Source organism: Hylaeus volcanicus, chromosome 3 (assembly GCF_026283585.1).
Source record: "Hylaeus volcanicus isolate JK05 chromosome 3, UHH_iyHylVolc1.0_haploid, whole genome shotgun sequence".
NCBI classification, from domain to species: Eukaryota; Metazoa; Arthropoda; class Insecta; order Hymenoptera; family Colletidae; genus Hylaeus; species Hylaeus volcanicus.
The window spans coordinates 26,275,709-26,288,938 of NC_071978.1; the positions used below are offsets into that span (position 1 = coordinate 26,275,709).

The following is a 13,230-nucleotide window of genomic DNA, read 5'->3' on the forward strand; positions in this document are numbered from 1 at the left end:
TTGACTTTGTTGGTGCAATAACAGTGGCATCAAGTGAATTTACATATTTTTACATGCAATGATTATGATGTCAGTTATTAAATGTAGAAACTTAACCTACATTAAATGGCCATTTAAGACCACCAACATTGTCTTTATTCTTTCTATCTCTACCCCCTTGCTCCAATCTGTAGACACATATCTTCTGCTTCCCAAATACAAAAACAAATAGTTTCACTTTACCGTACATCGTGCCTCGGATTCTGCATATAGAGCAGGTAAAAGTACTCTTTTCTGCCATAGCTTCATATATATACAGACTGTTTGAATACACGCATTCTTACCAAAATCTTTTTGTAGTAGATTTTCCATCACTAAATCTCTACGAAATCTACCTTTGTGTTGTATAAAACAACTTTTGTTATATTACATAACTAAACAATGACTAAATAATATAAAAAGCGCAATGAAGAAATAAACACTTTAAATTCAATATTTGAATTTACGAAATGAATGTAAATTATACAATTCACATTTCTTTTTTTAAATTTTTGAATAACTTCCACGTCAACTATTAAAAAAATATATGATTTAACCGGTCAGGTATATTTAATTTTATTACCAGATTTTTATATCCAGATAAAAGACCAATAAAGAATGTTAAATATGATAAAAGCAACAGGAAAGACTATTCTGCTACGTCTATCAATCCATTGAGCAATTTCTTGTGGTGTCATTGTTGTAAAATTATGCAATTGTGCAAGAGTTGCTCTTCGTGAAAAAGGTTTTGCCGGTGGAGTACTATTAACGGAAGTAATGCTTTCTACGGAGCATTCTTGATCTCTGTCTTCATCAATTTTCACAGAGGGAATGTTAAGAGTACTTGGAAAGCTCTGTAATGGAAAAATATTTTTGATAAAAAAATAGTTTTAATTAATGGTGACTGACTAATTAATTTTGTCTGAAAGTTTTAATACTATAGTTAAATATTAACTCACGTGAACAGTGAGATAATTTTGACTTGAATAATCTTGTCCAATAGTATTTGCATTATCGAGTGATGACCAAGAACGCGATCGTTCCAGACCTGTGGTATTTTTTTGAAATTGTTTCCGTGCCAATTTTGGCGTTAGTGTCGATTTTAGTATGTATTTACTATTTACTTTTTTTAATGGTACATTTTTCCTGTATAAATATATATACACAGAATAAATAATCATATGGTTAAGTGTAATATAAAAAGTAATACATTTCCAAATTAATATATCATACTTCCGCCGGTAAATTGTATTAACGAAAGCAAATTCAACCATTGCTGCAAATAAAAATATGGTGCAACCTAAAAACCATATTTCGCTAGCTTTTATATACGAAACTTTCGGTAAAGAATTTTCTACTTTTGATGCAAGAGTCATGAATGTTAAAATAGTGTTTGTTCCTAGAAAAATAAATCACAGTTCATTTTTGTTAATACAGAAAGATACAGAAATGATAATCAAACTTACCTAAAACTATTCGTGGGGGACTTGCATCCATATGCAACCAAAAAGATACCCAAGAAATAACTACTATTAATATAGATGGTATATAATAGTCCATCATGAAAAATCCCATTTCACGTGAAAGTTTAAATGTTATACTAATTGTGCTAAAGTTGCCAGCTGTAAATATGAAAATAGTTACATAAAGTAGTTTTAAAACATTATTTGCCATATCAAACGAAGTATGTACCAAAATGACCATAATGTTGTTGAGATGTGGCATAAAACACTTCTGATGTATTAACCCACTTGTCAATAAGTTTGTATTCAGTTAAATGCAATTCATCTGCAAGTATGATTGGTTCTTCATCCCAATACAGCACCATGTCATGCACATTGTGTGTCCCTGTAGGTAAAAATTCCATTCATTCCTAGGAGCACAGTAGAGTAAAATAGCTGACATTGTAGTAGAACAACAGTAACATCCTACAGCTTTCAAAAATAAGTGGACATTCCTGTACATCAAATGGAAACTTTTCCAAGCGAAGGCCACAGTTAAGAGTAGCTTGTAACCTACAACAATACAAGCATTATTTTTATTATATCGTTATATTATACAGAGTGTCAGTTATCTTGCTCCATGTTAATATATTAAGAAGTAGTATATACAAAAGTGAAAGACTGTTACTGTCATATTATCCATAATATGTTCCCTTAAAATATCCTATAAAATTTAAAAAGTTACATACCTAGTGTTCAATACAACCATGCCTGATGGATCTATGGAAACAAGTAAATCTTTAACACCATTTCCCATTATGGCTGAACTACGTTCATTGGAAACATAAACAGAAGGTGTCCAGATTAAATCATGTGCAAGCTGCCCACCATATATTTGGCTTAAATATGGAGCAATCTCTGAGAATTTCAATCTGGTATCCAAATATCTAAATTGCAACATCATGTGTACATCAAATTGCTGCAAAAATATTTGTTTAATGTATAACACACAAGATACAATTATTGATATATAATACATATCAAAGTACATTTTTTATTACAAAAAAATAATGTAACCATAATTCAAGCTACCAGTGTTTTGGCCATATTCGATTTAATTGTGTAAATATATGCTCTGGTGTATACTTTAATTGGATCTGTAGCATTAGGTTCTCCAAAAGGCCTACTCATTTTATCATAACGGCAATCGTTCGTTAATTCTTGCAAAAGTTCAGTTTGTGTCATAGAACTGCCGCTACTTAACATTGGACAACTTCCCAATCTATAAAAATTACGGACCATCTTATATATTTAGAAATGTATGTTTCCAAGATGGTAATAATCTTATTCTAAAATCTGTACTGTTCCAAGCAATTAAAAACGGTACAGATACATGTTTAAAATTTCTAAAAAAATATGTAATGACACAGAAAAATCAATGTTTGAGAATTAGAAATACAGTATCTAACAAAAAACGTTGCTTGAAAAGAAGGTCCTTGAATTAAAATTCCAGACGTTACCATGTTATAAGAATGGTTCATTGTTGCTTTGTAACAATGCAGGTGACATAATGTAAAGCATGTGACTCTTCACAGTAAAAAAGGAATTTTTTACTACAGCCAGTTTAGAGAATTTTAAAATAATCAAATATTAGATTTTTAATATGCACAGGATGAATTTGTTGAAATGAAGTTATTAAATATATTTCTTTTGTATTTAAAAATAAAGAAACATCTGTAAAACAATACACAGGAAGTTCTGAAAAATGAATGTGGTAAACATTATTTTTTCCTCAAGGTAGCGGATTTCTTTATACACGTATCAAAGTTTTTTATATTTTCTTTTTTTAGTAGAACTATGTACTTATATATGATGTACATCATTTTTTGCATTAAGACCAGTTTGTTCATCAAACCATGAAAGTCTTAATTATATTTTTAGTTTTATGAAGATAAAAAATTAATTTTTAAACTTAACGAATACAATTTCGTAACTGTAACAAGAGAACACCAATTCCAACATCTTGATCTTATCTGCCTACATAAACACATTAATTTATAACATCAAAGGTGCAGATGTTTGTACAAGTTATCAATGCCTATGTACACTCTTCTTCATAGGGTTTGCATCATGATTCAGAACATAATTCGTTCTTTCTGCATAATATATTGATTACATTTTGTATTTGAAAACGAACTATACTACCTAAGTAAATTTAATATTAAAATATTTATTATTTATTGAAATTAAGTATTAAAATTTATTTTTTAAAGAAATACATGTTTTGATGCAGAGTTTTATAATACAATCATTTAATTTAATTGCAATTAAACTTACTAGAACAGTTAGAATTTAAATGTTACATACCATATTAGGTTTATGTGTATCATTATTGTATTGTGCTATTAAAATGAACTCTTTTCTCGTACATGTATTAATTGTCATTTAGTAATTAAAATATGACATGAAAATGTATATTATTATTAAGTTTATCATAGGAATTGTTATGTTAATTTTGTAATTTTATACGATATATCTTATTATGATAAACATAATGCCTGAAGATATTATATCTAACACTACAGCTGTATACTTTATTAGAATTTATATCTTAATGATGTTACTGGAAAATAAAAATAAAAAGTATATTTGATGTATTTCTCTAATCTTAATTAATTAAACCCTTATGTACAAATTTATATATTAGAAAATTAGAAACTTTTTTACGGTACTTTCGTGTAATGCACAAACAATATTTAAATTCATTCTTAAATACTTAATGCACACTATGAAAGCAATTGTTACCATTAAATAAAATTCAATAATTTTATAATAAAAATGTAACTCACATAGTAGATGTATTTAAGTGTAACATTTGTAGGAGATAAACAAAAATTACAAAATTACAAACTCTTTTTCTTAAGATCATCTTAAGTTCCATCATGACTGCTTCACTAATAAACTCAGACTAATTCACTGGAAACCAGATATTACCCAACTACTCCCACTCGCGATTCTTTTACAGTGTGATACTCAGACATCTGCATGTGACATTAAGTTGGTAGTAAACATACGAAATGTACAGAGTGACTCATGATAAATTTGCATCTTTCATTTACTTTTTTGATAGCACTACCAAATTTTCGAAGAAAAGTATATAGTTTTTCGTAACACGTATTGAGGAGTTGGAGTTCATTTATAAAGCTGAGTATATCTTCACAATTTTAAAAGTAAAATATGGTAATTTCATGAAGAATAATTTTGTGGCTGATGCAAAGAGGCGTTCAATAAGTTGTGGTAAAGAATTGCTGATAACATTATCACGGTGGGTGCTAACCGCTTATAAGCATTTAAAACACTTAATAAACAACTTAGATATGCAAGCGTACCTTGGACTTACAAAAAGTTCTGCACCTCTGTTGTGAAACTACCGAAAAATTTTAAAAGAGTACATCGAAATAAGTGAAACAATCCTTTATATCACGTTGGTGTGTTACAGCAGAGCATAGAGTATAATTGAAGTGCCGTAAGTTTAAATTGTCGTCAAACGAATCATCATAAAGTGGTGTGTGCAAGTACATAAAATGTTCTCAAAATCATGCTTATCTATATTACAGTATTTTACTAAAAAAAAATATTTTGTGCTCATAATATAAAGTTAGCAACAATAGACTGTACTTATATTCAGAATGATGAACACATTTAAGTCACTTTATACATTGTATATACTCAGCGCTATATTACGTGGTCATTTAGAATCTGTGGACGCAATATGTGGTTTTATACGATTAAGCGTATAAGTAAACAAATGAAGGTTTTGCAACAATTTTGTAAGTCTCGTGTAATGTCGTTCAGTATATGGTATCATAGACTCCAGCATCAAGGTTGATGATGTTTCAAAATCCTCATGTTTCAATTCCACTATTAAGGCATTTATAACTACCTATCAAATATAAAACAGCGAAATTGTAATAAAATATATGCACACTTTTGACGGATTTTATTATTAAAAACAAAAGAACTTTAATTTTTATGTAGTATGTACCTGAGCAACTTGACAATTTTTGCTATTAGTATTCCATGTAGAAGCACATTTAAGTAGTTTCTCCTTGTACACAGGTTGTAACTCACTAATTGTTGGTATAAGTGGACAATTACCTGTTTTTAAAATACCTGTTGCATGTAATATAAAAATAATAAGAATGAAGAAATAATTTCATAGTTAATAAACTTTAATATAAATTAATATTATGACATTAAAACTCACTTTCTATAATTTTGAGAACTTGCAGAGGGCGTTCTAATTTTAAACTCATTTTTAACGCGGAACTTAATTTGTTTGCTTTAAGTAAATTTGCTAATTGCTGTTCTTCAAGTGCAAGCTGTTTCATGTCCGATTCTATTTTTTCTTTTCTTTCTTCGGTTACATCTTTCCAAATAACTATTAATGAATCACTTCCACCACTGATTATGGTCTTTTCATCTTTCCTAACTATAATTGGAATATAGTATAATAAATATAGTAAAGTTAAAAAATGCAATTAATAAAGCAGTATCTACCAGCGATTGTCCACACACGACTCTCATGTTGTTCTAAAGTACACAAACACTCTGATGTTTTGATACTCCAAAGTTTCAAAAGACCATCTCCACTTGCTGTAATTAACTGCATACCTCGTGTCAAAAATTCTGCTTTTAAAACTGACGATTCATGGCCTTCTAGTGTCTAATATGTAACCAGTCATTAGTGCTAATTGATATTACTTTCAATCAATACAATTAAAGTAAAACATAATGGAAGTTACTTTTAAACAGTTCAGTTCTGTCAGTGACCAAAGCTTTATCGTGCAGTCTGCAGATGTTGTTAGAAGTACTTGATCTATTGGAGAAAATCGAACACACCATACCCCTCTTCTATGTCCATGAAATACTCCAAGTAATTGTAGGTCATTGCTCGACCATAACTACAACATTTAGGATGGTTTCATTCACAAATGTAATTTAAATTGAAGGACAGTTTTATTTGTAACTTCTATAAAATTTTACTTATCGCACTTTTGCTGTTTTATCTTGAGATCCGGTAGCAATTAATTTGTCATTTGGCGAAATAGTTACACTATTAATATCTTTTTGATGAGCCAATACTGTATGAATTACATTCACGGAATGCATGTCTGTAATCATTGGATATTTAAAGTATTATTTTTTTAATTTAATAACAGAAACATACTTAACACCCATTTTGATTAGCTGTATCCACTAGGTGAACTATGTAGAATTTCTTGACTTAAATGCGAACATGGAAGCAGGACAGTGTAATTAATAACAAGTGTTACATTTACCTTCTGACTCAAAATCTTGTGGTAAATTCCACAATTTAAGACACAAATCTTGACTGATGGAAGTGAAAAATTTAGTGGATGTTTGAGAAATTGCAACAGATCCAACAGAAGCAGTATGCCTGGTAGCGGATGCAATACAAGATGCTTTTGTTGTTTCTTTATCCATCAACCATATACGAATGCTATTGTCCTATAAAATGCGAAATATCGAAGATCTAACAAATGCATTATTCTATGTTAAGACAATCTTCACGTTTTCTTTTAAAGGAGCTATCTTTTCAAGGATGTTTACCTTTGCTGAAGATATAAGTAGCCACGCATTCGCAGGTGTCGTAGCAAGGGCTAAGACAATATCTGTATGTCCACATAATATTTGACAATTCATAGTTGATACATGGTACAATTTTATATCGCAACTGTTAGTAGCGACAGCTATGTGATCTTGACTATCCCCAAGATACACAATATCTAGAATTTCATCACTGTACCCCACTAACTGCAAAAAATTCCATAGGTCTGTTATTATGAATGTATATACAGAAATTAACAAAATATAAATATAAAGGAAATTTACCTGTTTTAAACATTCAAACGTTCTTAATGAATACATAAGTATATTGTGATCAACGGTAACGACGGCAAAAGTGTCGCCATCGTTTTTAGAAAGTAAGTGCGTAATTGAAAGATTTTCTCCTTCTTTTGCCGCTGATAAAATAGAATTTTTCTGTGCATATACTTCTCTACCGCTTCTCATTTCCCATATTTTTACGATACCTATAAAAATACAAATTTGTGATATAAAAAGTGACAAATTATAAGATCTAAGTTCTGTGACTATACCTTTTTCTCCTGCAGCAGCAATATAAATAGCATCTTCATTTTGTTTGGGTAATGGTACAGGTAATGATACATTCTTGGATAAAATAAATGTATCCTCTATTTCTTCATAAACTGGTAAAACACGTACTGATGATGCAGTTGAAATATTCCATAAAATTAATACTCTATCTCTTCCTGAGCTATACAGAAATAAGGAACATTATATATAAATTCAATATGTTTATTCAAAAATAAAAATATAAAAATTGTATCATATTACCTCACTAAAGAATTCCCATCAGTGTGAAAAGATATGGATGTAATTTTACTGAAGTGCCCAGAAAGAGTAACTACTTCTTTACCAGATGTAATATCCCATCCATGAATTTTAAAATCATCGCCTGCAGCAAAGACAAGTTTTTTCTCAATGTTCGGATGGAAAGCTAAAATACTGAAATTATATCACAAGACATGGTTAAGTCTTACTGGCACTTTGAATGTAAGAGAAAGTTGCAAGGAAACTGGGATGCTATACAATTTTTCATGTACCTGATAACTCCCTGAACTCCTTTCAGATTATGAGTACAAGCGTGATGTTGTAAGTCCCACAATCTGACAGTACCATCACTGCCTCCAGAAACCATTAAATTTGTTTCATTACAATGAGCAATGTGAAATACAGGACCTTTGTGAGTAGACTTCCATAATTTGATCAGTTTCTTATCTATATTAAAAATATATTGTTTAATCAATGCAATAAATATAACTATACATAGTCTTATTATAATTTTTATTAATATGTTCATGCTGGATACAATTATGAGGCCTGCATATGCATGGGGCAGTTTGATCCATCAAACAAACAATGATATGCTACATGTTAGTATGTTTTTTACTCTACACTGTCCAATGAGGAATTATGTAAAATGAAATGTCAACATGAACATTCTAATATATATTAAAAATTTATTTTTATTTTTCTCTTACCCTTCCAGTTCCACAGTTTAAAAAGACCACTTTTGTGATGTGTAATTATATTTACATCATTACTGAACGCAGTAAATGTATTAATCACATCTTTCTCTTCATCATTATCACTTTGTCCCACATGAGATACTATTGACATACCTTCCTTTAGTGATAATACAGAAACTGTGCCATGCTTTTGGCAGAATATGTACTGTCCATCTGTACTCCACTATAACAGAAAATTATTCAATTAATTATATAAAATATATAAAAGGAAAACTACTGTAATTATTATCATACTTGTACATTCCCTCCTGTATAGAATGGTTCATGTTTTGCTTCAACTTCGAATCTAGAATTGAATATAAATATGTTAAAGTGAATGTATGACTAATTAAATAAATAAACACACGAACCAAAATTGTGTAATTTATATATTAGTTTCATATACAATTAAAAATAGAATTCTTCAAATTTTTGCCAAAGTAATCAACAACAAGAGAATTAAGAGAATTGAGAAGCTCTCATAGACTTGAATAATTTTAATATATTTCAAATTTTGTTATTATAGAACCAAATGGATTAATTATTATAGTACACTTACAATAATAATAAAAAGTAACTTACGCTTCTTTTAGAATAGTATGACTCATTTTTGCTGCTATATTATAAACATATTATTAGGTTTTCAAGTTCACTCAATTTATTTAATCAATTTATGTACAGGTTATAAATTATATGAATGACAGACACGTGCTCCCGTGCACCATAGAGTATTCACTACCTTGTGCTCACACTAACTTTCATTTTTCGAAACCCTGAAGGTGTCTGCAGTTATCATAAAGGCATGTTTACAAACACGTGCATTATTTTACTATATTTTTCTTCTTATCGAACAGACTATAGGTGAAAAGTACTACTAGCGCTAATGATGCTAAAAAAAAGAACTATATATGATAGTTTGCGAATTTCTTCAAAACTCTTCTAGAACACTGCTCAAATGTTACACAAAATGAAAATAAATTAATAATGATGCGTAATCCAACACAAAAGCCTCTTTTTAGTATCGAATTGTTAACATAACTCGATGTGAACATACCATTACCTTTCTTTTATATTATCATACACATTATACGGAATAGCACGTATGCATACGCCGACGCAGCCGTCAAGTATATAAGTAGTCGCGACAGGTCTATGGTGAAGTGCATTTGATATTCACAATAGAAAGAAAGTTTAATTACGATTATTCGAGTGTTTAAAGGGTAGCGAGAGATCCGTATTTCCGTGCGTGCAACTTGAAAAATAACGAAATTGCACAAATGGTGCGATCGCAGCAGAACACATATGCTACATTGTTAAAATCTTGCAGAAAGGTCTCCTAAGAGAGGAGTGCCTTCGATAAGAGGTTCTTCTTCTAGTAGTTAGGCATTGAGAATTTTCAAAATGACAGATAATCGAGGGAATTTCTCAATTCCAACGAATCAAAGTGAGTCACAATGTTAGAAAGTTTATTGATAAATTTAATAATGTCTTTAGCTACATAACCTACATGCTACTTTCTTTATTGTTGGGAAGTCATATAATTTCATTGTATCACGCATACATACACATATTGTGAGGAACACATGTACACGCGCGCGCGCGCATATATATATATGGTTGTTGATAAATATAAATTATACTGGAATTACTTTTAGAATAATATCAATATTTTTAGTAACTTTGTTGTAAACGTTTAGGTTCCACCAGATCATTTAATTCTCTACGTCTAGAGTTTGGACCTATCAACGATGTTCAGAATGACATGTCAGGTATAATACGTATAAATTATGTATATATTATATTTGATGTATGTATAGTAAGGCCTCGAGTTATGTGGATTTGTATTTGAATGCTTGTGTATTAACTTATGTTCTTGTATATATTCTATACCACTATTTGCTGATAGCCATTTTTGTGTTCTGGTAGCAATTATTTAAAAAGAAAAATGAAATTACATAGGTATCTACCATTATAGATTTATTATATGTATAGGGCATGTGTGTATATATTTACAAAATCACTTTGATTAATTTTTGTAATAAAGACTATTGTGAGCAGAAAGATAAATCAGTCCTAGCAGGAATACCTATTTGTATTAATTTAAATGTTTCAATCAGCATGTTTCTTTCTATTAACAGTACTTTGATCTTGTACAATTCAACTTAAATAAAAACTTCCATAGCAAATTAATCATATAAGTCAAGAACTTACTGTACTTAATTTGAGTGGAATAATATTTGTGCTTATTTTATGATAGACAAGCGAAGGCAATTGAAAACTAGTTTTCAATCACAAGGAAGTGATATGTCATTTATTAATTCAACAAACTCTTCCATTTCCAATTCAACTGGAGCTACAGCTTGTCCACCAATGTAAGATATCAACCAAAACGAAGAAATGAAAATATTTAAATTATAGTTTTTAAATGATATCTTTTGTACAGTTATTATCATATTTAATAATAGATCTTTTCGTCCAAGTTTGCCTTTATCTTTGCCAAAACTACCACTGAGACCACGTGCTACAGTTTCACAAGACCTCCCTGATAAAGCAAGGTAATGACAATAAAATATATTAATTACAAAATTATATTACAACACGTGTATATGCTTAAAATACATAACATTGTAGGGATAAACTACGAATGTGTCAGTCCATGCAAAGTACTGGAAAATTGCAGTTATCTCCAAATGTGGTATATGATTTTACTAGCGAAGATCTTCAAGATCTAGGAGAAATAGGACGAGGAGGATTTGGCACTGTAAATAAGATGATTCATAGAATAAGTGATACTGTTATGGCTGTGAAGGTATTTACTTTAATATTGTTAAGGGAATCCCCACATCAAGAATCTCCAATTTTTTTTTAAATTTATTTGCAGAGAATTCGTTCTACAGTGGATCAAAGAGAACAAAAGCAACTACTAATGGACTTAGAAGTTGTAATGAAATCTAATGAGTGCCCATGCATTGTGCAGTTTTATGGAGCTTTATTCAAAGAGGTAAGTCTATAGGACAAATAAAAATTAAATTTATGTGTTCTAACACTGTGTTGTGTTTTATTTAGGGCGATTGTTGGATTTGCATGGAACTTATGGACACCTCATTGGATATATTTTATAAGTTTATTCACGAGGTATTAAAGGAAAGAATACCAGAACGTATTTTAGGAAAAATTACTGTTGCTACAGTAAAAGCATTGAATTACCTTAAGGAAAAGCTAAGAATAATTCATAGGGATGTAAAACCTAGCAATATCCTGTTAGATCGACATGGTAATATAAAACTTTGCGATTTTGGTATATCAGGACAATTAGTAGATTCTATTGCGCGCACACGAGACGCTGGATGCAGACCATACATGGCTGTATGTAAAGTAACAAATTGAATGAAAAGTATTTTGAAAATTCTACTAATTTACCGAAGCAGTTAATTTGAATGTAATCTTTCAGCCAGAAAGGATAGACCCTCAGCGTGCAAGAGGTTATGATGTTAGAAGCGATGTGTGGTCATTAGGGATTACATTGATGGAAATAGCTACAGGTTATTTTCCATATCCAAAATGGAATTCAGTGTTCGAACAGCTTTATCAAGTGGTTCAAGGTGACCCGCCGCGATTATCTCCAAACGAAAATGGAAACCATTTTACTATGGATTTCGTAAACTTTGTGAATACATGGTAAATTAATTTGATATCAAATAATTATGAATTCTATCACCGCATCTATTACTAAACAATGCTTACTCATCTTATTATTCTTAAAGTTTAATTAAAGAGGAGACGCAACGACCGAAATACAACAAATTATTAGAACACAATTTTATCAGAAAAGCGGAAGAAGACACAGTCGATGTTGCAGCGTATATATGCGGCGTACTCGACAACATGGCTCTCAGGGGAATGACGCCTTTTACAACTAATCGGCATTAAGTCAAAAAATATTTAAAAAACCCACATTTGTACCTTAATTTCTATTATTTTTTAAATTCTAAATTTATTGTAAATGAGCAGGTCATTTGCACTCCTATCTAGCGTAGGTAGTAAAATTAATCAACATCAATCATTGTTGATAATAAATAATTTTGTGTAGAATCGTGAACTATCGTGTCGCAGAATTCTTATATACATAGCGATTAGAAGTGTTCTAATGACAAGTTGACATTTACAGAGTAATAATGCATAGGTTGAAAAATTCTAAATCGGCTTTCTCATTTAAATCACACTATGACAACACGTTTATAAAACCGAATCGTTATCTACTTCGTATGAAATCCCGACAGTGAGAATGACTAATCCTAAATATTTGGTATAAGGAATAAGAATCTGGAGGTAATCTAGTTTTTCAACTTTCTTGACTCGCATTTCTCTTGTTTTTATGGTCTCATGTTATCATTTGTAATACCTGTTGTAGTCTGAATTTGTCAATCCTTCCAATAAATCTCAATAAATTAAACCTTGGATTAGTGCACGTTATAAACAATACATTATATTATAATTTCGGCTAAAAATCTCCTTCGTTAAATTTGATATGCGTGTAACGTATGCATCCAATGTATGTACGTATGTGTACATACGGAGGCGGGCATACGTAACTT

The 13,230-nt window shown here is 30.3% G+C and overlaps 3 protein-coding genes and 1 long non-coding RNA gene across 9 annotated transcripts; 2 read left to right on the forward strand and 2 right to left on the reverse strand.

Moving 5' to 3' along the window:
- Nucleotides 1-112: 112 nt before the first annotated feature.
- On the reverse strand, nucleotides 113-4,970 carry LOC128874307 (pH-sensitive chloride channel 2-like). Of its 5 annotated transcripts, XR_008456625.1 has the most exons (10): nucleotides 4,310-4,779; nucleotides 2,553-2,742; nucleotides 2,210-2,439; nucleotides 1,951-2,033; nucleotides 1,711-1,866; nucleotides 1,485-1,640; nucleotides 1,252-1,417; nucleotides 978-1,164; nucleotides 324-872; nucleotides 113-242 (listed from the first exon to the last, which is right to left on the reverse strand). XR_008456625.1 is itself a non-coding variant. In XM_054118931.1 (9 exons), the coding sequence occupies exons 2-9, from the start codon at nucleotides 2,724-2,726 to the stop codon at nucleotides 609-611; spliced, it is 1,416 nt and encodes a 471-aa protein (XP_053974906.1). In that variant the 5' UTR covers nucleotides 2,727-2,742; nucleotides 4,850-4,970; the 3' UTR covers nucleotides 265-608. The 5 variants fall into 5 exon arrangements, 4 of the variants coding, with proteins under 4 accessions (XP_053974906.1, XP_053974905.1, XP_053974908.1 ...); XM_054118931.1 differs by lacking the exons at nucleotides 113-242; nucleotides 4,310-4,779 and adding an exon at nucleotides 4,850-4,970 and having other exon boundaries at nucleotides 265-872; XM_054118930.1 differs by lacking the exon at nucleotides 113-242 and having other exon boundaries at nucleotides 265-872.
- Nucleotides 4,920-9,358, reverse strand: LOC128874306 (transducin beta-like protein 3). The gene is made up of 15 exons (XM_054118929.1): nucleotides 9,218-9,358; nucleotides 8,891-8,942; nucleotides 8,609-8,819; nucleotides 8,171-8,345; nucleotides 7,902-8,072; nucleotides 7,643-7,821; nucleotides 7,377-7,576; nucleotides 7,095-7,298; nucleotides 6,803-6,992; nucleotides 6,516-6,634; nucleotides 6,266-6,424; nucleotides 6,021-6,186; nucleotides 5,728-5,952; nucleotides 5,506-5,633; nucleotides 4,920-5,403 (listed from the first exon to the last, which is right to left on the reverse strand). Exons 1-15 carry the CDS (start codon nucleotides 9,241-9,243, stop codon nucleotides 5,209-5,211), a joined length of 2,400 nt encoding a protein of 799 aa, XP_053974904.1. The 5' UTR covers nucleotides 9,244-9,358; the 3' UTR covers nucleotides 4,920-5,208.
- On the forward strand, nucleotides 7,942-8,741 carry LOC128874313 (uncharacterized). Its single transcript, XR_008456627.1, has 4 exons — nucleotides 7,942-8,120; nucleotides 8,197-8,310; nucleotides 8,446-8,500; nucleotides 8,617-8,741. It is a non-coding gene; the product is annotated as an uncharacterized LOC128874313 (long non-coding RNA).
- A 291-nt stretch (nucleotides 9,359-9,649) lies between the features above and the next one.
- On the forward strand, nucleotides 9,650-13,088 carry LOC128874468 (dual specificity mitogen-activated protein kinase kinase 4). Of its 2 annotated transcripts, none has more exons than XM_054119290.1 (9): nucleotides 9,650-10,079; nucleotides 10,333-10,404; nucleotides 10,893-11,007; nucleotides 11,116-11,190; nucleotides 11,267-11,444; nucleotides 11,517-11,636; nucleotides 11,702-12,001; nucleotides 12,087-12,313; nucleotides 12,400-13,088. In XM_054119290.1, exons 1-9 carry the CDS (start codon nucleotides 10,037-10,039, stop codon nucleotides 12,563-12,565), a joined length of 1,296 nt encoding a protein of 431 aa, XP_053975265.1. In that variant the 5' UTR covers nucleotides 9,650-10,036; the 3' UTR covers nucleotides 12,566-13,088. The 2 variants fall into 2 exon arrangements, with proteins under 2 accessions (XP_053975265.1, XP_053975263.1); XM_054119288.1 differs by having other exon boundaries at nucleotides 9,658-10,079; nucleotides 11,101-11,190.
- Nucleotides 13,089-13,230: the final 142 nt, after the last annotated feature.